At 38.1% G+C, this 26,088-nt stretch overlaps 1 protein-coding gene and 1 long non-coding RNA gene across 3 annotated transcripts in view; one reads left to right on the top strand and one right to left on the bottom strand.

The window, feature by feature from the left end:
- The window catches only part of LOC142410953 (uncharacterized), a 61,110-nt gene that overhangs the window by 18,906 nt on the left and 16,116 nt on the right, over positions 1 to 26,088 (bottom strand). For both annotated transcript variants that reach the window (XR_012776071.1, XR_012776070.1), the window contains exon 3: positions 20,744 to 20,908. This is a non-coding gene — a long non-coding RNA (uncharacterized LOC142410953). The remainder of the gene's footprint in view (positions 1 to 20,743; positions 20,909 to 26,088) is intronic.
- On the top strand, positions 185 to 24,475 carry OPN4 (opsin 4). The gene is made up of 12 exons (XM_075504133.1): positions 185 to 211; positions 7,502 to 7,644; positions 9,629 to 9,762; positions 10,917 to 11,120; positions 12,975 to 13,146; positions 14,048 to 14,212; positions 17,528 to 17,635; positions 18,794 to 18,974; positions 22,120 to 22,272; positions 22,807 to 22,875; positions 23,404 to 23,442; positions 24,284 to 24,475. The coding sequence occupies exons 1-12, from the start codon at positions 185 to 187 to the stop codon at positions 24,473 to 24,475; spliced, it is 1,587 nt and encodes a 528-aa protein (XP_075360248.1).

Below are 26,088 nucleotides of genomic sequence, written 5' to 3'. Positions count from 1 at the left end.
AAGGTAAATTGGCTGACTTAAATTCAGAGGAGAGCTTTTCTTTCGTTTTTGCTTAGATTTTGTTCATCTGAACAATCAGCCCATTCAAAGGGGGATCTCTTGTCCCTCTGAGGACCCCAACGGCACCAAAATTGTGGAGTCCTTCAATGCATGGAATGACTTGGAAGCCAATGCCTACACACTGATGGACCTGCCTCTTAGAGCCCCAACAGTAAGTGCTTTCTGTCACTAAAAGCTGTAGCAAGTATTTCTGCTGGCAAAGCTGGCATTTATAGAACTGTAAATGGCCACTTAAGGTGCATGTACACATTTAATGCTGTAATGTAATAATGAACAACATAATGAAAACTTAAAAATCTTCTTTTTATTTCTTTAACTATTTATTTACTGCAGAAAGGACTGTAGAAGCAGTGTTTTTCAGCAGAGTTACATGGGCAGAAGACAGGGAGGAATGTCTAATGGCACAGTACACCAAATATGTTGCAAACTATCAAAACATGTTCTTGTGCATTAAACAGCTGTTTAGCAGTTCAAACAATGCTCTCTTGTGTTATTATTCAAGATGGAAATCCCCGTCATTTCTCTAATAGTCTGTAAGTGCAGTGGAATGCTTATGTAAATGTTAAAGAGTTGTTTGTGGTTACCCAAGAGAGCTGTTCAGAAGGTTTTCCCAGGTAAGTTCTATCAAAGCTCTTTCTTAGCTGTTAAACACTAAACAGAAAGAAAATTTCCTTAGAAGTGTGAAGGTAAGAATCTGTTCTGATGACACTTCAGGATGGACTTTATTTGGGCATACTGAAAATATTCTCTATCCCACACCACAACCCCAAACCAAAGGAGTTCAGAAGTCCTCTTCCTGGTTGTGTATCTCAGTATAGTACTAGGACTACAAAGTTTTGTTCACCTGCTGTTTAAATGGAAGTCTGTTTAAAAGTAAAGAATAAAAAAATGACCCAAGCTAATTTTTAAAGTTTTAAAAATCTGAAATTCAACTTAAAATCTTGATGTGGTCACACCAGGTATTTTGGCATGGCCCACGTAACACAGTGGATACTTAAAAATTGTGTACAAGTTTCAAACACTCCAAAAGTTTTTATGCATATAGGATGTTGGATTGGGTGTTTCAGTTTGATCCTAATTTATAATGAAGGACCAGTAAATATTTTATTATTTGCATAGTAAAAATGCAGTCTGTTTATTTATTTTTTTAATAAAACTTGGATGTGCACAGTGTATTATAGGAAAATAAACTGAGAAGCGTCCTGCGCCAAGGCGCTTACAAACTAAATTAGATGGATAACATATGAAAGAGGATAGCAGAACACAGCAGGGAGGGAGAAGAGGAACTGGAGAGCGCATGGCAAAATGGAAAAGGATGCTGGGGACAGAGTGATTTACTGTGGAAAATTAAAAATGGATTTTTTCCTTATCCTGCTGAAAGAGGTAATTAGCTGTCCGTTTCCTCTCCCTAGGTCAAGGGACTGTATTTTCAAACTTTTGCATTTTAATTTGACACAAAGATTGGTTTAAGAGAGTTTCAGGACTGAAAGCAATATGTGCTGCTTGTGGTTGAGATTAAATCCCCAAGACAGGATACAAAATCTGCTATCCAAATTGCTCAACAGAACAAACATCATCTATGGAAAGCCCTGCTGCCTACAGGAAAGAGGGCTTAGCAGTTGGCGTCACCCTGCTAAAACCATAATTGAGGTGGGATTACGTTCCTCTTTGTGCTGCTTGTCATCACAGAGCAAGTGCCTACAGAGGCAAGCTCAGAAATCAGAGCAAGGAACTGTGAAGAAAAATAAGTGCTATCAGTTGTTTGAGGCCTCTTGTAGGTAGGCAGTACAAACACCGTACCTAGAAACCCTAAGAAATTACGGTATTTCTGTTCTGGTAATTTTTCTAAACTATATGGTTTGTTGTAATGTAAAAGGCCTAACACTACCATTGCTTGTGTAAGTCATACTGTGTAAATAAGCAGCCTCATTACCTGTGTTTGGAGGAAAATTAAGAACAAAGAAACCGGATACATTGCCAGAATCAATGTGGGACTGCTCAAATCCCCAAATGACCTTATAAGGATTTCTTCTTTCCCTATAAGTATAATCTAAACCTTGCTTTATACTGTTGCCATTGGGAGGAGTGGGCTATATCAAATATGATTTATATTCTGTACAAGTATTTACATGCATGGCCTTGCTCCTACCATCATCACTGTTAGCTTTAGTAGGACGTCAGTACAAACATCCCAGTAATCAACGTCTCCAAGTGAACAGTAATTTGGTGATACGATTTTTTTCTTACTCTGAAAAAGAACAGATTTTTTCCCCAATAATAGTTGAACTGTGTTCTTTGCATGTTGTCCTTTTTTTCACTTATACACAAATATTTTTCTCATGATGTCGGCATGAGACTGGGCATGGGAGGGTTGGACTTTCAAAAATGGTATGTCTTCTACCAGAAGTGATTCAGAGGTGAGCTGGTTTGGTTGGTTTGGGGTTTTTTTTAATCAGTTATGAAGTAACTTTTAGAAAACCTTCTCTTTAGGAAAATGTGTGTAATAGATTCCCAAGACAGAACAGATGCAAGCATCAAATATTCCTGGGTTTTATATCTGATCTGGGCTTCCTTCTAACCTGGGCAAATCACTTAGGAATTGTGGTTTTGTCCTGGACTGCAAAGGAATTCCTTTATCTTTTTAACTCTCTTCAGACCAGTGTCTTGCAGGCTCTTTACAAACTTCATGGTGAAATACAAGTTCTGCCCTACACTGATGTTCTCTGTGGCTGATTCATTTCTACCCCTTATTTGCTTGCACCAAGCCTTAGCAGAAGGGACTGTGCACTGCTCTCTTCCTGAAGAAGCAGGCTGGCTCCTCAGATTGGCCCTCCAGGAAGAATTCTGCCTCCCTTGTAACCAGCTGTGGCAGCAGGCCATAAATATAGAATAACAAGGCTTCGTGTTGTGCTGCAGCCTCCACGGACAAGGCCAAACCAGCAGGGATTTAGACACATTTATCTATCAAATATTTCCTTTTCTCCGAACTCCCAAAAAGCATCGCAAGTTTGTCTCAGTCAAGTTTACTGAATGACAACTGGAAACACGGTCAGTTCTGTTTTAGCTGTTTTGTAGGCAGTAGACAAGCATTCCTTTAGGGAGAACAATGAGCATTTTAAGAAGGCAGACTGCATTAAGCCTAGCTCTTTCCCTCTATTCTAGTGTTTCCACAAGGACACACTTAAACCGGCTGGAAGGAAATACACTAACGCAGAGCAACTTCATAACTTCTTGCCACTGACTCTATTGAGGCAAATGATAGAGTAGGATTTAGAAAAGGATTACACCTATACATGGAGGATAAAAACATCCTCCACTAAGATTATCTTTTCAAAGGGATAATAACCCTGTTTTAGGGTACAAACCAACTGCTAAGACTCTATACTGAAAATTAAATTCCCACATCACTGTTTGTTATGCATGTTTCACAGCTCTGTGAAACACCCAGTCATGGCTAAAGGCAGGCTAGCGTTTTGTCAGGAATGCTGGTCTGAATCAGTGTGGTGCTTCCCAAGTTCCTTACCGGACCAAAATTATCCATCTGATTCTGCAAAACTATAGTGTAAATAAATAATAAATGACATGCCTATCAGAGATTAAAAACACAAATTCTTTTACAGTTCTAGCAAAAGGCCAGTTTTCATATACACCCAAACAATATTATAAAACCTGCTTTTAAGGTTGACTAAAATGCCACCCTTGGCTAGAAGTTATGTTCTCCAACTGACCCTCGGTACTTACTGTGAAGAAATTTTGTTACATTACAGTTACTACCTTGATGTCCTCCACAGCTTCCATGATGATTTTGTTTGCTTGCTTCAGAAATGTGCAACATTTATATTGACCGACTGTCAGGAAGTTGGTGCTTCCCAATGAATTGTTTCCTACAGAATTAATACTGATCTAAGCCACCCACAGCACAGTAGGCCTGTGGGTATACTGGCACCCAGTGGTCCAGAGCCTCAGGTACAAGCATCTTTATTTGTTGACTCCGGAAAGCTGTAGTTCATTGTCCATCCACTGGAAAATGTCCAACCTCTTAGCTTCTAGTTCAGTTTCTTTGTGCATTTGGTGATGTTTTGAACCATGTTACATTAAATAAACTGTTGTCATATCGCTTGGAAGAGAAATAATGAAGTGCTGGTTTTGCCTGTTCATTTTTCTTATCTTCATTACGAGGTGTTTATAGAAAGAAGGCTGAACAGAAAAGCAAGCAAGGCAACAATGCTATGTATTACCAATGCAATTGAAATAGTTGTTCGGAGTATTCTCAAAGGACAATTGCTACCGTGGGGATTGCAACAGTGGGATTTTTTTTCTCCCCTGCCAACCAAGTACTCATACCACGGGGTGACAACAGAAGACAGAGACTAAGAAAGGTTAATCTGCTGGAGAAACTGAATAGAGAAAACCTTTGGGAATTGTCTGATTTCTTGATTATCCTGCTGACCTGATTTCCTCAAGCACTATCTTTTTCTCCCTGTCCTTTCTTTTCACTTACAATTCTCTTAGAAGATCTAGAGCTGACCTTGATACAAGCATGTGTTTTCATGTTCTAGTAAGGAAGCTGTATCTATGCAACTTAGTGATGAATTTGAAGTGCTTAGGCCTGATCTAATGCCTTGTCAGTCAACTAGTACCTTTCTTTGACTTAAAGAAGCTTTGAATCAGATCTGTATTTCCCATAAAAACAGTGAAATTAATTACTTTTTTTTAATAATTGACTTTTTCCTCTTAGAGAACAGCCAGAGTTGGACCCTGTGGTAAAAACCCCAGGCCTACAGGAAGTCCAAACTAAAATGTGAATTTATTCCTCTTTGCCACAGACCTTTTCTTTGCCCATACATTTAGTATTATTTATGTCCTATCACTGCTCCAATATAAATATTATTCCTTTATTTTTTCACATTTGACATTTTTATTGACTCTGAACTTGCTTCATTCCTAAATAAGTCATTGTAAAGTCTTCTACTGTCCCTTAAATAACCTTTCCTCTCTTGTGATTTCTCTGTGTATTTATATTTATCTTTTAAATTTTTCCTTGTCCTTAGTCCTCCACAAATTTAATTCAAATTAAAGCCATTTTAATCTGTTCTTTGTAGCCAAAACAAGCTCCTTTATTTGCTTCATTTCTGTTACCTCGATCCAGTTCTGATTAAATGGATAGCTACAGGGAAAAACATCAGAAATCTCCATTCCATTAATAACCAACATTAACTCTCTGTAGAACAGCAGTTAAAAAATGTTCTAGCCACAAGGCTAAGGAGAAAAAAACCCAAACAAACCAACTGTTTATTTAAAATAGTTTTATCTCAGACTCCCTCTCCCCTCTTGCTATTAGTATGGGATTTTTTTTGCTATTTTACTGGCAGTGTGTTAAGCACAGCAATTTCTACCTAGGCAAGATGCCCATTGATGCTGATGATGTGATGCCAGCTTACGCTTTGCTGCAGGAACCTGAACAATAAATGTCATGATACTGTCATTCAGTTAGAGTATCAACCTTAACATTTTGCTCCAATTATAATAACAGCCAGAGCTACATTTTCTCTCTCTAAGATCAGAGTATTTGTCCAGCATTTCATTGCTGCTAATGTAGAAACCCAGGGAGCACGCTCTACTTGTTGAGAATTGCTGTGGGCAGATCTTCAGAACACAAGCAAAGACAATCTCTTCCAGAATTCCAGACACTCCTGGGGTTCACCTCTTGCTGCTGGCACATTGGTTTTAAATACACACTGTCTCTAATAACTTCAGCCGAATCTCACAGACATATTCAGAAGTAATGTCTGCCTCTATTGTCTGAAATTTCCTTTGATAAATGGGATGTTGTCAAAGGCATTTCTGAATTGCACTCTAACGGTGAATGCCAACTACTAACACAACTGTAGCGTAAAAGGGAGAACTTCATAACTACCTCTGTACACTTTCATCCTTTCCTACCAGCACCCTTCCTTTTCCTGGGAGGGAATGACTGCATATGATGGCTGTACCACCACCTGCCACTACTTGTGATTGGAAAGAACATATCCAGCCTCAAAGCATTCTTTAAGCTTGGTACAGGCACAGACCTTGGTACAGGCAACTCCCTTGTCCTGGATCCTAGGTTGACAGTATTCACAGTAGGCAGGCTACAAAGAATTCAAAATATTTCCTGGGCTTTTCTCAACCCTGGTATGATTCTCATAGCTCAGTAGCTGAGGAATGCCATGGCTGCAGCTTGCAGGCTTGAGCTATAAGCAGTGGTCGTGGCATGTCATTCCAGAGTGAGTGCCACCCTTGATGAGAAAAGCCTGGCTATGGAGACAGGATCTGTCCGTGCAGATGAATGAAGATGGGGCTTTGTATTTTTCATGCCTACATTAGCCATTTGAAGCTGATGCCAAGACATGTTTAGGACAGTGGCAGTTGCACAGAGGTGAGTGTTTAAGTCTCCTTGCCTGACCTTATACCAAAAGGCAGCAGAACAGTGACAGTTTGGACAGCTATTCTTCCCTCCTCTTCAATTTCTATCAAGTCGTCCTGCTTCCTGGGTGCAGCCTTATTGTTTGCTTCATTACTAATCAGGGGTCACTTGGCCTAAATGTGTTTGTGGCTCCTGATACTTAACTAAAAAATATTTTAAAATTATTATTTAAAATGCTGTAGTCTTCAGACTTGGCTACTGAATTTTGCTATGAGTTATTAGCTGATTAAGACACAAATGCTTTCATCAAGTGCTTTATCACATACTTCACAGAGAGCAAAATACCTTCATTCAGTGCAGAGTGAAAACAGAACTGGTATGGAAACCAAGCATAAGGTATAAAGTATTTGTGCTTTCGTTTTTCTGATCCTTAATTTAGTTTCCAGAAGATTCTTGTTCAGTGCTGCCAGGCTTTTGGTAACTAAGTCTTGAGGGCAATTCAGTGTTATTCAGCGGGAGAAATGAAACAGCCATGCTACTAAAGGAATAAATGCATGTTTATCCATAGAAGATCATTTCTACTTAGTTAGAGACGTCTAGCCAGTGATGTCAGAGGACAACAGAAATCATACTTCATAGGTACAGAAACTTTCCTGAAATGAAAACTACAGAAAACTTACTTGTTGTTAAGTACTGCGTTACTTGATGTCAGATGCAATAAAAAGGGTCCCTTCCTGTCTCTCTTTTTCTCTTCTATATCCTTATCTCTTTTGGGAGAGAATAGATTGCTTTTCTTCACCAAAATTCTAAATCAACAATAAACATATAAACCACCCTTGGACCTTGGCACTTCTGATGGCATATTTATCCCCTGAAGATGATCAACACTAAACGTAATTTGAAAGCAGTTAGCTTATTCTGACTTTTTTTGCTTGCTGTCTTTTTGCATTCTTGACCATTTCCTCTTCTAGAGAAGCATATGCCAGCTTATTCAGTAAAGTCTGACATATACCTGACCTCTTGTTTACTCCACAGAAGATGACAGTGCAAGATGTTCCTGGTGCCTTTCCTACAGTGGATGTCCCAGACCATGCCCATTATACAATTGGAGTAGTCATTCTTATAGTGGGGATCACAGGAACTCTGGGTAATTTCCTGGTTATCTATGCTTTCTGCAGGTATCTTTCTTTTGGATTTTTTTAAAATACTCAAATTTATGAACTTTAACAGTACCTTGACTGTGCTCTGCAAATGCAGCGCAGGCATACTATCAGACTACTATGCAGACATAGTAAAATACACCAAGAGACATTGCTGTAAGAAAAAAAGTGGCAACCTGCCATTTCCCTCTGACTTCTTCCCATTAACCATAGCCACAGCAAAACTGTTAGCAAAATTGCAAAGAATCACCCAGATATGCCAAGCAATAGAAAAGCAGCCAAAGCAGAAACCTTTCAGTGAATTTTTTCCTGCTGGCTGAACTGTGTCTGCACTGGACCAATGGGATGTTTTCCACCTGTGTCTCCCACATATCCTCTCTATTTTAGATGTTTCCTTCCTCCTGCTGCTTACTACTCAGTTTCTTTTTCCACTCTGTTCCTTACTGGCCATGTCTCTTGTTTTCACATTTTCACAAAAATATATATATAAAAGGGCGCGGGAGGGGCCCCCGGTATCCCGGTGAGGCGGGTGGCTTGGCTTATTTGCTTTTAACTAAAGCCATGTTCCAACTTTTATATCTGAAGGAAATTGGATCTCCAACAACAATGTGATATTTTCACCATACCTGTTCACTCATGTTTCTGTTTTGTCATACTGGGGCAGAGCATTGGCATGATGTCCAGGCCACTGAGCTTCTACTTCATGTTCGGCCTTCAGGCACTACTGCAATAAACCAAAATAATAGCAATTATATGATAATTTGGCTGTGTTAACTTAAATCACTGGAGTGTGGATGAAAGTAGTCTGGGTCTTGAGCTTATATATATGTGGTGCATTAAACGGTAGGTTTCAGTATGTGCATTCAGAGTAGATACCAACACTTAAGTGTGAATGACATGGCCTTAAGAACAGAAAAGGTGTTGGCATACTGACCAGACATGTAAGGATGAAGTACATGAGCTAGCTCAGCTGTTTGGCTGGTCCCATACAGGAAATCCAGTCATGGCAGTTGCAGTTCCACTGGAGGACACAGCTTGCCTTCATTTGAAGATGTTATGAAGACAGAAAGGGATACTGATAGCAAAGTAACAAGTACATCAGAAGTTCAGAGAACACATCAGATGCCTACAAAGCAGTCTCAAGTAATGGCAAACTGTAAGACAGCCAGCTGCCTGAAACAGAAATATGTTCAGTAACTTTGCAGTCTACTGAACAAATATAAGTGGCCCATAAGCATCTACTAATAATATCTCCCTGCTCCTAAATTGACAGATAGGGGACAGTAGTCCTAGTGATTGATTCTGGATCAGTGCAAAGAACCATCATTTATTCTGGTATTTTTCAATTGTGTCTAAGACTGAAAATTTGAGAAAGGAGCTAAAAAGTTACACTGAGCCCCAAACTGAGGAGCTCTCAGTTGAGCTTTTATGTATACCCTTTAAAACACTGTACTGTAATACTATGAATAACATATACAGGCAGGGTACACTGAAGGCTGGCTATTGGTCTGTGTGTCTGGGCCAGTGAAATGAGTGTCATAAAGAAAAATTGATATAAACCAAAATGTTTGATGTAGTACATAGCAAGTTTGCTTAATCCTGGTATTTGGAGGTCACTGTTGATCTTATCAGCAGTGGAAAATGCCCTCCTCTCCCCCTGCTTAACACAATCCAGATGCAGCAAATCCATAGAGTACATCAACTTTAATTTCCTGTTAATCGTGGACATGCAGTGCACTGGGTCAGAATATTTAAAGAACATTATGATTTATCCCCATCACTGAGCTGGTTATCAAAACAATCCTCTAAAGCACATAGGAGTATAAATGTGTAAAACCGAGCCTTGCTTATGTTCTCTCATGAGGGAAACGAGAAGCACTTTGCTCTAGCTTGCTATGTAGTGTGCCTTGGTATTTGTGAAGCTGCCAAGGCTCACAGGAAAGAGTAACAATGTTATTAACAGTGCAGCAGTGTTTAGCAACATTCCTTCTGATCTTTGTAGGAGCAGGAGCCTTCAGACTCCAGCCAACATATTCATCATCAATCTAGCTATTAGTGACTTCCTGATGTCCATTACGCAGTCTCCAGTTTTTTTCACCAACAGCCTCCACAAACGCTGGATTTTTGGTGAGAAAGGTTTGTATATATTCTTTCTAAGAAATTACTAAGTATGTTCTTACCATAGTGGCAGTTAATGTACTATTTCCTCATCCTTGGGTGCACTTGCAATGTGGAGAACATTTCTCAACACTGTTTCAATGTTGACACAAATGTTTCTTTGAACATTTTTGTCTGTGTGCAATAAATACATTCCCACCTTGGAGAGGAAAATTACATATATGAGATACAAAGGCAACACTGGCAACATAAGGCACAGGACTAGTCTTCTTGCCAGCATTCTTCCCCAGTCATCTCATAACTTAGTTACTGGCACAGTCCTATGACAAAGAAGCACCACCTCCCAACACACCAGCTTAACAGCTCTTCTAAGTAACCTGTTCTGGGACTTGCACCTGGCAAAGCGAGGCAAGAAAGCCTGGCAAAAGTGAGTTTTCACAACAGAAATATTAACTGAACATTTCCTGTGCAGTAAGAACATGTGGAATGAAGGTGCTTTCATTCTTCCTCTGTAACTGTAGTAAGAGGAAGACTAGACTTTGCCTCTTGAACAGGTATTGACAGAGAGGAAGGTCAGAGAAGTAATGTTGCTATTTTGATCTCTGATGACCAAAAGCACATTTATTTTAGTTCCATGAAGTGTTCAATTGCATATATGTTAAAATAAAAAACCAAACCAAACCCCTACTTCTAATCATTAGGTTGTCTGAATAATTAAAATCACTTATTAATATATTCATAGTCTGCATATTTACTCCAGTTATACTGACCTTGAGATATAAATGGTTCCATGATATCAAAGTAGCTATAACCCACTGTTAGCTGTTTCTATGGGAGCTGCAGTAAAACTGGAGTTAAACAAGATATTAACGGACTGCTGAAATGATCCCACTAGAAACATTAGAAATAAATGAGTGCAAATATGTTAAGTATCACTGTCTCCAGCAATTCAAGCAAACAAAATCTTTGAAGTTTATCTTCATGGATAATGTAATTAGCAAGACAGACAGCAGCTTTGAAATAGCATTACAACTGCAGGAAAACTGAAGTTCCATTGCTTTACAAATTCCAGAAGACATTAGTTCACAAGAAACACAGATTTGAATTCTCGCAGAAATTAATTAGCATGGGTAGATTAATTTCACTGCTACTTTTCTCATCTTCATTGAAAGGCTGTGAGCTGTACGCCTTCTGCGGAGCTCTTTTTGGCATTACATCTATGATCACTTTGATGGTGATTGCCTTGGACAGATATTTTGTCATCACAAAACCTCTGGCTTCTGTTGGAGTGATGTCTAAGAAGAAGGCCCTAATCATCCTGGTAGGAGTCTGGCTGTACTCTTTGGCTTGGAGCCTCCCACCCTTCTTTGGATGGAGTAAGTGAAATGGAATAAAAGTTTTTTTTCCCTCACAGCATTGGATTCAAGACCGATTACAGGTATAGAAGAGGGCTGAATTAATGGCTTGCATATTAGGCTTGAATAAATCAATTTGAAGAAAACTGATAAAATACGTATTGAAACTGAAGATCTCTAATCAAAAGAAAAAAAATCCAGTGTGTATTACAGCATATTATATGATAATGGCACTTCTCCTTAAGCTCATTACTTACTGAATAAAGAACAGTAGATAAAATCAAGGCCAAAATTTATGAAGGATGCACCTGCCTATTATGCCCTACCTACTTCCATTGAACCAAATTCAACAATATAAAAGTGAAACAAATTTATTTGTGTTTTTTTCTGATGACCTCTTTCCTCCTCAAAGGTGCTGTTTAGTAGTGTCTGATAGTAGTGTCAATCTAAATTTCTTTAGTCACATAAAACAGGAATACAGTCTGAGTATTTTGTGCAAGTACATCTTCAGTAAGTCTTGACTGTGTTCTAGATGGGCAAATTGCACTAGGTGTTGGTCACATGCTCCATTCAGCCATTGGTATCTTCACTAAGGCTTCCAATAAGGATGGCATTTAGTAATAACTAACTAATTTGGTTTTGTAAATGTGAATTTTACACCTGCAAATTGGAATACACACACAGCGTCTTGATCCCTGCAACTTGTAACAAAGAGAGTTTCTGTTGTTCTTCTTCATTTGAATCCGCCTCACTACCACTCATTTCCTACGAGTCACCAGTTTCAGTCTATAAGTTAGAATGAACTCATTATTCAAAACCCCAGCCCATTATTGTGCTCCGTAATTCCAGAAGAGAATGTGTCAGCTCAACTGACGTGAGAACATAGCAATGTTTGATTTTCCCAAAGGATGTTGCAACAAACTCAGTTACTGAGTAGAAATTCAGCAGACTTTTGTTATTGACTTGTTATTGTCATTCTGGTCCCCCATAAACACGAAGCATGTTTAAGCAGGCAAACTGCAATACTGGGAGCAGCAGCCTTTAGTTGAATAAGGAGCTGTTAGAACAACAAAAAGACAATATAGTCTTAGATTCTAGATTCTTAATTGGAGAAGGTGGAACAATTGCTTGAAGGGTGTTGTTATCTTCTAATTAGACTCTAATAGTACCCATGCATCTGAGCACATCTGGTACAATATTTTCAAGAGTTCAACAGAAAATATCACTGTAAACAGTGAAAATTAAAGTACAAAGGTAAAAAGACATAGCTGTTGACAATTTCTTTAGTTAACAGTTTGACACAGTTCCTTTAAGGAGATTATATTTTATTTCAGGCAGGATATTATGTATGTATGATTTTTTTTTTACTTGTACTCAGCTTTATTTCATGACAAAATTAATTTGATCTACACAATAAATCTCTCTCCTTTGCACAGTACATTTCTCTCATCTGCACAAGCTTAAAAAAGTGGTAGCTATAACAATCAGTTTCATTTCACTCCTTGGGAAGACAGCAATTTGACAGGAAATGGAGATATTTAAAGACAATACGAGTCTGATCCAAGACCCACTGAAGTATTTGGAGAGATGCCCTTTGACTATGTTGAGCTTTAAACAATATTCAGGAACTGAAACAAAATTATTCAGTTTTCTAATCTGAAGCCTTAGACTGCTAAACATAAATACAATAGGGCAACAGAGTAAAAGAAAATAAAAGGAAGTGCTTTAAATGAAGAATCGTGTATCCTTTTAACCTCTTTTTCCCTCTAAAAGAATAGACTAAATCCTATGTTATTCTGAGCATCCTTCTCTAACTTCTGCACTTAGAATAAGAACCACTTCATGGCTTATGCCTTCTCCTGTCTTTCTTTCTAGGTGCATATATTCCCGAGGGTCTGCTGACTTCCTGTTCTTGGGACTACATGACTTTCACACCATCAGTCCGTGCCTACACGATGCTGCTTTTCTGCTTCGTCTTTTTCATTCCTTTGATTGCTATCATATACAGCTATGTCTTTATCTTTGAGGCTATCAAGAAGGCCAACAAGTAAGTAGCCAACAGTCTTAAGTTTTTATCCTTCTGTTTAAGTGACTGCTTATTTCCTTAAAACAAAGACTAACAGAAGAAAATTGGGAAGTTTTTCACTTTTAATTTGTATGCATGACTGAGACAGGAAACTAAGCAAGAATTCTGTCAATAGTCAACATGGTAAGAAGTATGATCCTTAGGAGGGCCATTCCTGAACTTAAGCCAGAGCTGTTCAGTATATTGTATAATGATGCAGAAAAAGGAATGAGTAGCAGCAAGAGAAATCTGAAGCATGAGAAAGGACTACAGAAATTAGCAACCAAAAGAAATACTAAGGGGACATTAGACACCCCTAACAACTGTGTATCAACAACTATTCCACAGAAAAACAGATGGAATTAAACTACAAATTCTGTGTTTGACAAAGGGTGAAAAAGAGGTAAACCATTTAATCACAGGTCTCTGAAACAAAAACTATTGTTGTAAAAATAAAGGCCAATATCTGCCACTATATTTGTAATCTGTAGATATCTGTCCTGTAGATATCAGCATATGTAGTCACATAGCTCAGAAGTACCAAGTAAGAGTAAGGTACCAAAATCGGACCCAGGGAAGCAAAGACTTCTCTAACTATATTTAGTATAGCGTTATTCAGTTGGCTTCAATACCTGATTTATGTGGAAATTCTTCTGGTACAGGACTATTTTCTTCACTGAAGCACATGTGAATTTTGCCATTGATTACTCCAACAAAAGTGCATTGAATTGTGAAGGACTGGTCACATACATACCTTAACACATTAAAAGTGCAAGACTTTTAGCATAAACAAGCATAAGAGTAATTGTTGGCCCATTTTATGAAACTATTTGCTCAACTCCCTACCTCCTTTTTTTTGCTGTTGTATGTTTATTTCCCCTAGGTCTATTCAGACGTTTGGATGTAAACATGGAAATAAAGAGTTCCAGAAACAGTATCAGAGGATGAAAAATGAGTGGAAGATGGCCAAAATTGCACTGATTATCATCTTGCTTTATGTCATTTCCTGGTCACCATACTCTGTTGTTGCTCTGGTAGCTTTTGCTGGGTAATTATGAATGTATCAGCAAAGGAATATTCAGTGAAAGCAAAAGGTGTGAAATTGTAAAACACAGATGAAAGTCAAAGCTACCTGTCAAGTTTAATGCCTGAAGTGCATCCAAAACATTCACATATTTAGGAGTGACATTTAACAAATGCACATGCTGACTGTGATTTTTTTCTTAGTTTGACTTATTAAAAAAAAAAGTAAAAAAGAAAGAAAAAAAGAAAACAGGAGGGTTATTACTGGCAACATAACATTACTGTGCTGATGATTTCTGAATGCAGGTTCTCTATCCTAGGATATTTGAACTATCTGAACTTTATTTAGCACCAAAATGCTAAATAAGGGGCCCAAAAAGATCCACCCAAGGGTTGATTCTCTTTTCTTTCTCCACTTCTTTTACTTACAAAAGTCTATTCATTTTCTTGTGTTACATCAAACTGCTGAAATTCCTTACATGTATAAGCAAGTTCAAAATTAGTACATACTTGCGTTGGGGAGCTTTTTGATGCTGGATATAAAAGATGGTAAATATAAATCATCTAAGCATGTTCTTCATCTATTTAATTGTCAGCATTTTATACAGTAATTCAACAAAAGCATGATACTGTTAATACAGTATCTGTACATAGCTTGACACCAGGCTATAGTTGATACAATCCAGGTGAAAGTAACGGATTGGGAGTCTGGATGCCTTGGCTCCATGTGGATATTTCTCCCATATTAACATGAATTTTCCTGTGCTTCAGTTTAGCCTTTGTAAAATAGGTGTGCCTATCTGCTTTAGAAAGTCATCAACTGCAAATCCTCAAGTGGAAGACTCCTATGACAGTACAAAACACTTCTATTTGTATTTTTCAAGTCAGAAATAAAAAGTAGGTTTTCCTAAAATTGACACACAGGATAAATTTACTTATGATGGAGCATTTTGGGAGGCAGGGGTGATTTTTGTTACACACCTAAGGAAGAGGCCACTGCAGGGCCTCTTCTCAAACATAGCTTAGGAAGGAAACTTCCTAAACACAGCACTTCTAAAATCTTACGCTTTAGAAAAAAAAATGCTAAGAGAAGAGGATTCTCTCCCTTTGTATCCAGAGGGGCAATTCCACGCAGCAGCAAACATTTTCTCCATGAAGGTAAGCAGGCTCCTCACACAGAAACATGAATCCTTAGGATGTGTCCCAGTGTCCCGTTTCCTATCACAGGGGGACTTACATACTGGACACCCACCACTGGTTATATGTGACCAGCTAGAGACAGAGGAAGAGCAAGAAGACAAAGAAATGCAGCACAGCTACCTTGCAGCACTACTTGCTCTAAGATACCTCAAAAAAAATATTAGGAGATGCTTTAAGCTAAGCATTTTAGCTATGCAGAACTGTCAGGCTGTCCCATACGATTCAGCATTTACTTTAGGATGATCAAGTGCCTGCTGAACTTGACTTCTAGCCCATGTCTCACACTGATAAAAATGTGAACAAATGAACAAGTTTTTAACTCTACAGTATGTGACAAAAGAGCATTTGCAAATTTTGCTCATGAAGACATCTGGTGAGCAACACAGCTTCATTCAGCTTTTCTTCCATTTCTGAACTATGCCTTTTAGGCAATCCTTCTGGGATTTTTCAGATATTAATAGACCAAGCCTTGAGGCCTTCTGTGGACTTTTATTACAATGAACTCAGATAAAATCACTGCATGCCACATATGGGAGGCAGACATGGAGTCTGTGGCTATAGTCTTGGACTAGAGACAACTCATCTGACAGAGCAACAATATACGGAAAATGAAGGAAGAACCTTAATTCCTTTAGAAAATATTTTGGATGGGGAATACTGAGCTAGCACACAGTCATGCTCACTAATATTGTTGGTCTACAGGTTGTATTTTCTGGGAATGGTTAGCGTAAACAAAAGCCTTTGTCACTGTTTGTTTCTGTTAGCTGAACTCTCCATCAGTCTTACCAAAGCACTCTCTCTTCCATCTCAGGGTCAAAAACTCCATTCCAGCAAGGTCATACTGTTGTGTGTTCTCCAGACTCTGTGAAGAATTCCACCTCTAACCAATGCTTTAAAAGTGTAATTAGGAGAAACCATGTTAAAAATTGTATATGGAGAACATGCTTATCAGAGAAAAGCCTTAAATTAGAGGTGAAATGGCATCTCAACATTCAGGTGGCTGACAAAATAATTTCTGTATTACCATTGGCAAACCATTTCCACCTCGTCACAGAGCATAAATATTCCCATAGTATGATGAAAAATTTCTTCACCAGGAAGATGAGCTGCCACCTACTTATGCAATCCTCTTCGTTGTTTGTTTGCAGCACTCATATGAGAGACCATCTTCTGAGAGAGGATTGAGAGGAAAACCTGTTTTCTCCCATAATATTATAGGAATTCAAGGCTAATTGAAAGATGGAGCTTAGACTGCCTTCTCAGGAAGAAGAGCAGCGATAAAGAAAGGATGTTATCCTTGGGAGGAACGTCTGTCTTACTGGACCATTTCACTTAGAACTCTTTCTACCAATGCAGGAAGCGGTCTTCATAGCCTCTAAGCAGATCTATGGAGAATTTGCCTGGTAGAAACTGCCTATGAAATGTTATTATTATTTTGGTCTGAGCTGTTCTATTGACTTTCTTCTGACCAAGACCTTATGGCCCACTTCAAGCTATCTTCAAAAATTAACTGGCTGATAGCAGCATGGCTGATGGACATCAGTCGTAATTCTTTTATCCTTTAGAGTCATATCACCCGCATATATGCATGGTCACAGTAACACATGAGCGAAACATGACACCTGAAAATACTTTCCCTTCACTCTTTAGTTCAGAAGAATACTTCCCCTTCACTTTTTAGTTCAGATCAGGCAAAAAATAAACTTTGAATAGGAAAATAGATTTATTAGTTATCTTTCCCTATAATGCCTCATTCTGCATACCTATTTAGTGACATATTACTCAGCAAGTATATCTGCTGAGTTTGGAACAGATCGATACACTGATGAATGCACATTCACTTATTGAAGGCTGACTTTGTCCCTAGGGTAAACAACATGGGAATTACCACCATCCTGAGTCATAGTAGTGAAGTGCTGCAAGAGAAGCCCCAAGAAAATCATGTTTCTCAGAAATGCAATTAGGCTGGTGTTGATCTTTACAAGCAAAGGATGTAAAATTTGTTCTCTTGCTGTTTGGGTACGGAACTCCCCCTTTTACTCTCTCTGGAGCACTAATAAAGCATTGTCTTGTCAGTGTATAACTGCATAGACGACATAGAACTCAATACTAAGTATATAATGCATTTGCATTACTCTAGGTATTCCCACGTCCTAACACCCTTCATGAACTCCATACCAGCTGTGATTGCCAAAGCTTCTGTCATCCATAACCCCATCATTTATGCTATCTCTCACCCCAAATACAGGTAAGTTCACTCTTATAAGCTATGTTTAATATAGCAAAGAAAATCAGACAGTAACTTTGTCACTTCTAGGAGTAGTACCTAAACTCCGCTTCACCTGCTCATTTTACCTCTGCAAGACAGCCTTGCCCTGCGCAAGAAAACTTCTCAATGCCATAAAAATGTCAGTGGAATTTGTACTTGGAACAAATTACTATGCAGATGGGAGTTAGAGATGTTTATGGATACTGATCTGTACTTACAGATTACATGATAAAAGATACAGACCTTCCCACCTCAAAGGAAGGCACCATAAATTTTTTAACAGTCTTCATGAAAGATGCAGACATTTGTCAGTGTTCCAAATAAATAGCAGTTTGTTAAATTAACAAGTGAGGCCAGTGAGAGATGCAATTCAGTAAGTCAATCCACCTCTTCCCTATTTTGTGCATCCTCCCCACCTTTCTTCAAGCTTTCGTATTTCAGATAGTATTTCTTCTGAGTTGTAACATCTAGGGTCATTACCATATCAAGTTCAGTGTAGGCTGTGAGATCTGATGGACGGCAGCAAAGCCATATATATGCTGTTGTTTTACCCTTTACACAGACCTACTGGGGAACTGGATAGAGAAGAGGTGGGCATGAACATCTAAGTGGGAAGGCTGGGAGGAAGAGGAAAGCTAGGCAAAAGAGTTTCCTTACGCTGTGTATGAAGAAAGAAATACTGTCATATAACTGCATACTTTGTACAACTCTACAGATAGCCAGCAAACAGATGTGTAAGAGGAAGCTAGAATAGCTGCTTAGGGGAAGATTAAAATAATTCATTATATGGTACTTCTGCAAGGTTCAGTTTAAAGGGACAGAATTTTATTTTTGCCCTGATTAAGCTGAAAGCAGATAAAACATCATTTTAATAGCTCCCTTCAGTTTGAAGAGTTATACTTTAATGCCCTTATCCCTGCCAAGCAATAAATTTGATTCTGCAGAACACTGTGAATAAGCAGTCTTGCAGGGTGATTGTATATGAGATATTGGATATCTGGAAAACTCTTTTTGTACCCAGTAATTTTTCAGTCCGTGCAGCATTAGTTCATCTCTCTGAATAAATGCATTGTTTATGATGACTGAATTTTCGTGCTAACAGAAAAAATCTGACTGGTTCTACCTCTCATCCATTAGAACAGCCATTGCAACATATGTTCCTTGCCTTGGATCCCTGCTGAGAGTTTCTCCTAAAGACTCACGGTCTTTCAGCAGTTATCCCTCCTCCAGACGAGCGACTGTAACCAGCCGGTCTTCTGAGCTAAGTGGGCTGCAGAAAGGAAAAAGGCGACTGTCTTCTCTCTCTGACAGTGAATCAGTAAGGGAGACACTTCCCATACATCCATTTTTAATTGCAAAGTAATTCATTTTCATATAGAGTCCTTCAAAGTGGCAGATTCTTTACATGAAATGCATTATGGTGCTCATTACAAGGGCTCCAAAGAAAGTAGAGGGACAAGGTGAAATAAAAGACAGAAGGCTGAAGTGTAAAAGCAGGATGTAGATCTTTGTATTCTTGATGGTTTGTGACACTGAAGGAAGAGTGGAAAGATAGAACAACAGGAATTTTAGAAAGTAACGGAAGCTTAGAGTCAGAGCACCCTTGAAAGTCTGATCATACTTCTAGGATGTACTTGTCTAACCACAGATTTGGAGTCTGGACACACACAAAAAAGAAACTGCTGGTCACTAAATAGTTCTCTAGTGAAAGCAAGGTTGTAATGAAACAGATCATGCTTTCTGAAAGCGAAGTGGGCTGTATTTGGAAACATGTTAATCATGAGATTTAGGCAAATCAGTAAATCCATTACAGAATCATTCTCACAGAAGACCTCAACAGCTTGCTTCTGCCAGTCTAAGTGAAACCAAATGTTTTGCACAGCAGCTGGAAACAGGGAAATATTTGGAATCTTAGGCTCCCTCTTGCAACCCAAAGTTACATTACTAACTAACTAACTAAGCACATTAGTTAATTCATTGCAATTGTTTTAAATGAAATTTCCAAATAGATGAAAAGTCATAATTTTCTTGGTGATTCTTTTTCATACTCAAGGTAATAATTGTATGTAATCCAGCCAAGCGCTGAATTCTGACAGTTGTTTTTAACAGTGACCTTTCAATTTCTTTGTACTCTATATATTCTTTTGACTTCTCAGTCCAATCAAAATTAAATTCTTCTGGCTAGTAGCCACCATTCAGGTGGAAGGTTTTAAAACTGGCTAATAAAAAAGGAACATTTTTATATTGCATCTCTTAGATAGTGAATCCTGATTCTTAAAAAAACAACAGACTCCTTCAGTAACACTGTGTGTTCTTGTACTACTATCAGTGCTGGGGAAGGGGAACCATACAAACAATTCAACAATTCTTTTTGCTTAGGAAATCAACTCTTAATACTCGAGGTAAAACAGTGGAACGGAGAATGAAAATTATCTAAAGTAAAAAATTCCAAGCAATCTGCATGCTTCAGTCTGGAATTTTCTGTAAGCCTTGAGTAAGTCTGGATCTTGTATAGAACAATGAGAGAGTAGAGATTTTCTGACAAGAATATACGTTTCCCTTAACTATTCGATTTGACCACCAAATACTCTGATTTATTAGTAAGTAATATCAGTTTAGCTGAAGTACAGAGCAGAAAGAAGGGCTCAAGTTTAAAACAAACAAACAAAATTGCTTTGATGCTCGCTGATAATTTATTTTGGGTTTTTTTGCACCATATGTGGCTCAATTAAGCGATAAGATTTCTAGACATACACTCACAATTCAAAAAGGAGTACATATGCTGCCATGTATTTTATGTCAAGGCTGGTCATCAAACTGTAAGCTGATAAATTATCTTTGTGCAATTTTTTTGTACTCCTGTGGATGCAAAGATATTCTGCACCTTGGAAAATCCTAAAGAAACAATTTCCAGTCAGTTCTTTGCAATGAAAAGGAGCCAAGCTCCAGAACAGATGCTCAGAAAATAAAGTTGCTTCCATTTTAAAATTCAATCAAATGGGACTGTAAGTGCTAATACACTCTATGCATGGAATGGGAAGCACAGTACACATTTTTTAAAATGCTGGGATCCAGAAAATAGCCTACCTCAACCTCTTGTGCTTCAGCAGGAAAACATATGTTTAGATTGTCCTCCTGGATATTTTGTTAAGCTCTTCTGAAAAATCTTCCTTGGACACGCTTCAGTCTGGAGACACTTCACGCTGTAGACTCATCTTCATCATTGCTTCCCCAATAGTTAGAAAGCTGCTTCTGAAAATACAATCTTGATTGTCACTGTTCCAAATTAAATTAATCTTTCCTTCCCCTTCTTCTGTGTTCCCCTTTATCCTTCCCCACAGTTACACAGAAAAAATTATCCTGATCCTCCTTAGAACTATCAATCTGTTACGTATTAAAATTCTGGTATAGCACCGCTAATTGGGATTCTCTCTTAACAGTAACAGACTCATCAGGCCAATTTCTCCACTTCCATCAAAGTTCATGTTTTTCCATACCTCTGATTTTTATTTTCTTCCCTGGGGAAAGTTTATCAAGGTATCAATAATTTAAAGTATCAAATATTGAAAGTATCAATAATTGTTTTGAGTATTTTCAAGTGATTATATACTCTCATCTGATGGCAGCTACATCCAAAGCACACACATTGCTTATGAAAAACCCTTGCTGCATGAAAAAAATTTAAGAAAGTGTATCACACTGTTATGTTCCCCCATTTTAAGGCAAGGTACACTGTCAAACAGAAAATAAACTATTTTGCCACGAGCTGCTCATCACAACCCCACTAACTGTTTCATTCTTTTATTATGGTCTATGGAATTCTGTGATTCTTCCTCATTGTAGTGAAAAGGCTGGCAGAGTGAGGAAAAGGAACAGAATTTTTGACTTCTAGGAAATTCTTGTGGGTTGGGGTTTTTTGTCTTTTTATTTTTTTGTTTTCCCATTAGTTGGAACAAAGTTTATAACATCAGGGCTCCTTCATGGAACAAAATGTTTCTAAAGCAGTGATTCTGCAGTCCCCAGACATTTCCTTCTATTTATTTCTGCTTGCACCCAAGCCACTTTGGAAACTCTGGCCCTAATTCCTCCAAACATCTGTGCTCCCTAGCTGGGTACTACTGTGGAAACACTGTCTCCTCAGAGCTATGAGGTGCATCAGAGAAGTTTCAACAATAGACTATAACGAAACACTATTTTGTTTGAAATTTTGCAGTGCATCCTGTGGAGAGAAAAAAAAAAAAAAGTAAGCCAAATTTTAGACTCAACAGACTTGATAGTTTTGTTTGTACCTCTTATAAGCAAAGATTTTATGAAGTCATACATGGCATAACTTTTGTGAAATGTCTTTTATACAATGTCTGTCTCTTTTACAATTTCTGTCTAAGTAAAACTGCTTCTCATGGGGCGAATTGGAGAGAAGTCTAAGGAACCCAGTGTGATTGTTTTTGCTGTATTCATTTTAGGGCTGTACTGACACAGAAACTGATACCCCCAGTATGTTCTCCAAACTTGCTAGCAGACAGATTTCCTATGAAACGGGTAAAGACACAACTCAAACTAGTGACGTAAGAGCCAAACCTAAACTGAAGCGCCATGATTCTGGGATTTGTGAGAAGGTAATAGACTGCATAATATCTAAATTCTCTGACAACTGGTAAGTTAACAAATCTGCACGTTTTCTCATAATTAATCATGAAGGTTCCTGCCAAGGAGATGGGGATAACCTATGAGTTAACACAATGAGCAATGACTTAGAGGCTGTAACAGGTCATCAGCTTTTTATTTCCACCCTGGTTCATTATTCAGCTGTCTTTATTGCATTTCTGACAAGCAATGGTGCTGTTTTAGTGAACTTAGCATCTGAATGGTATGTTGTCTTGTGTTTGGTTTTAAGTGTGTATTCAGTAATATTTGTATTTCACTGTCTAAATTACTTGGTCAATCTTTCTGTTGTCTCACCATTTGTTATCAAATGAACACATAGGGTGAGAGGTAAAAAACAAGGCTGTCTTTAGCATATCACTACTTTTCAGTCAGTCCTCTGCTGTCCCCTTTTTTTCTTTTTCCTATACTTTGCATTTCACGTATGTAAAATATTGTGACATACCTATATGTCATTTATGTCTTTCTTATCTGTGTTCATTTTTCAGACAGCTGTAGATGCTGATGACATATCCATGGTGGAACTGAATGTCACAGAGTACGCTGCTACACCTACTGTAAGAATTATTATTTTAATATTTAATAACTTTAAATTAATTTTAATAACTTTTAATTAATTGATAATCATTAATTATTTAATAATTAAATATTTAATAGTTAATAATAATAACTAACCGAGGGAACAAAAACTAATGACAATCCCAGTCTCTGAGCACAAATTAAGTTATTTTTTGAGATGCAAAAATCATATGATACTCCCAGCAGAATACAGAAAACATGATCACAAAGGGTAGATCATTGCTGAAACTAAGCAGGAGAACACAGGTACTACAGGGTTCTCCTTAAGTCCAACTTCTTCAAGGGACTCGAATATTTTCTTGAATTCAGTAGGTCCCCTGATGACGTCTGTGATTTCCTTAGCGGAGCATGGAAGCATTAATTTTGTGCCATCTTTATATGAATAATACACACAGTAAGTTGAGACAGCCATTGTGATGGCTGTACCTCTGAGATAGCCATAGTCTTGTGGCAAGTACTGCTGCACAAAGTGACATTAACTATTTAATGTTCTCTGGTTTGGGTAGTACCAAGCATCTAAAAAATGCAACTTGGAGGAAATCAAGGTAAGTTTTTGAAACATGCCATATAACCTATTCAGTAAGATGTTGTGCCAGTGTCTACTTCTTCTTCTGTCTAAAAAAGCTACAGCATACTGATAAAATTTTTTTGACATCTGCCACAAGTGAGTCAACTTGCCTTAATTCTTGACAGATAGGGAAATAAAAGAGTTGACAGGTGAAAACAAGCCAGTTTTATCTTTGCAGTATTAACCCAAATGTAATATAAACATCTTAAAGTATCTCTTTATTGTTAGTAGTGATCCTTATGAACTATTGCTAGCCTCATCCTAACACTCTCATTTTTTGGTCCTGTGCAAGTGACAGCTAACATTGCTATTGTCAAAAAATGCTAATTAATCTTTCCCCCAATTCCTGTTTTCACTTCATTCTCTAGTTTGCTTCCCCCTTCAAACTATCCATGCTGTTATCACTACATTTTACATCACCTCTTGCCCCAATGAACCTAAACAGTCCCCCTTTATGGAGGGATTCCTTGCTTCATTGAATTCATAGATTGTCTGAGTGTAGTCACTGCACTTTTGTTCATAGTTGAATGTGCTGTCATTAGTCTGGTCTACCAAAGTAGACCAGCTCTTAAGTAACAAATGCAAAGTCTGTGCTTTAGTACATTAACTTGTTTAACAGTTTTTTTCCCATAAGTTATTCATGAAACATTCAAAAAATTGTTCAGATCTACGTTTTCCTCCATCGCTTAAGTTGGCTTTTGAGTTAGTCATGGGGATTGGCTTATCTAAATATATGCCACTTTTTCAAAGATGATGCAACCTGATCTCCTTGTAGATGTTTGTGTTTCCCATTTCTTTTAAATCCTTGCATCCTTTAGAGAGGTGAGAGCCTGAATGGTATTGGACAAAGAAAAGGAGAACCTCACCATGGACCACCTGCAGCCCAGATACCCAGCATTACAGTAACATACAGCAATGTCCAAGGAGTAGAGCTGCCTTCCGGATATAGCTCTGGTTTCCTGTACCCTAAGATCAACAGCCACAAGCAGAACAAGAAGTCAAACAGCTAAGTGAGTGGTGCAAGCCAGAATGTCACCTTAGCCAATACCTCTGGAACAACTATGGACGATCTGAATCCAGAATACATTGTTCTGAAACGCTCCTACATTGTTCTGAAATGCTCCTACACACAACACAAGACAAGCAAGATAAAAGCAAGAGGAGTAAGCTTTTCAGCATCAGAACTCTCTCCAGTGGTTCACTTCTAGATCTGAGTCACATTGTAATTTTATTATCTCTTCTTTATGCAGCTCATGAAAAAATTTCTTCCACTTGGATTTTACGCTGTTCAGGTATATTCCACCACTGCATGGATCTTACCTACAAGCCTCCTAGAATTAACTTGAGAGGAAAGGGAAGTATGAGATTCAAAGCTGGCCTTTGTTCACTTAGTGTAGTTTAACTTCAAAGCTATTACTGAGCTAAAGCTGAGAGATTTGGGGAAAAATGTACGTTACTTCCTGAAGATGGTTTCTTCATTATTGTGAAGTTCCTCAACCAAATGAAAACTTAATCACACAGTCAGTACTCCCTTCTCTCATTAATGACACATTTCTCCTCATTTTCTTCTACAATCCAATTGAAAGGCAATGCACTTGAGCAGTAATTTGAAGTCTCAGATTCTTTATTTTAATTTCTGAGATTCTGGGCGAAGAGAAAGGAATCACGCTGAGGACAAGGCTACGGTCCTTTCCATACTTAGCTTCTTTTTCCAACAGTCACTTAAGAGGCCAGTTTAAGCCACCCTTAGCTAACCTTCCCAGAGCTAGAGGAAAGTCTTAGGAAACTCCTTCCAGCTTTCCTTTAGCAAGTTTCATGAGAAGAATGAAGAATTCAAACCACTGTTTGTACTGAAATGTCTTATGGGTAAGTCAATACATTTGCCTTCTAATACATCTGCCTTCTAATACTTCAAAGTGGTTTACCTTTAGATGTGCTTTTCTAAAGTAAATCTTGGGAGGAGAAGGGTTGGTTCTCCAAAAACAGTTGTTCTAGAGATGTGTGGAATCCACACCATCCCCACTTTAGCATTTTAATTTTTCTCTTCTCTAAACAGCAGCATCCTTACCGCTGAGGTTTTTTTCCACAGTGACTAAATCCATGAGACTGTATTTATTTCCCCCAAAATGAAAGGAAAAGAGTTCTATGAAATAGAGATTTTCTGCTTTTCCCTGGTGCTCCTTCTAGCACTTGATAATAAATGGACAGAATTAATTTGCAATCCTTAGCAGTCTACATCACAAGAATTATGAGGTATAGTCAGTCCACAGTGGGGATATATACCTTCTGAGCCCAAAAGCACAGGGCACAGAGAGCTATTGAAACAGTTCTTCCCCATGGGCCCTTCAGTAGTTCTCCCTTTGGTAGCAATAATGGAGGGAACCCAGCAAGTCATTTTGTCCTAAGTAAATCAGTTCTTCCTTATGTCACATCAGAAAAAGTCACAAAATCAATAAAAATGTAACCAGCTTATTACTTTGAGGTGAAAAAAAGTAATCAGTGGCTTCCAGAAGATTTGGGGCATTGTTTTGAAGCAAACTTTTGGAAACTTACTTCAAACTGAGGTTTGTTAAAAGGAAGGTTATTAAAACTAAAAATGGAGGTGATAATACTTCTGCAGCAG

The sequence above is a fragment of the Mycteria americana genome, chromosome 6, assembly GCF_035582795.1.
Source record: "Mycteria americana isolate JAX WOST 10 ecotype Jacksonville Zoo and Gardens chromosome 6, USCA_MyAme_1.0, whole genome shotgun sequence".
Classification (NCBI taxonomy): Eukaryota; Metazoa; Chordata; class Aves; order Ciconiiformes; family Ciconiidae; genus Mycteria; species Mycteria americana.
This window is presented reverse-complemented; position numbering and strand designations above follow the sequence as displayed.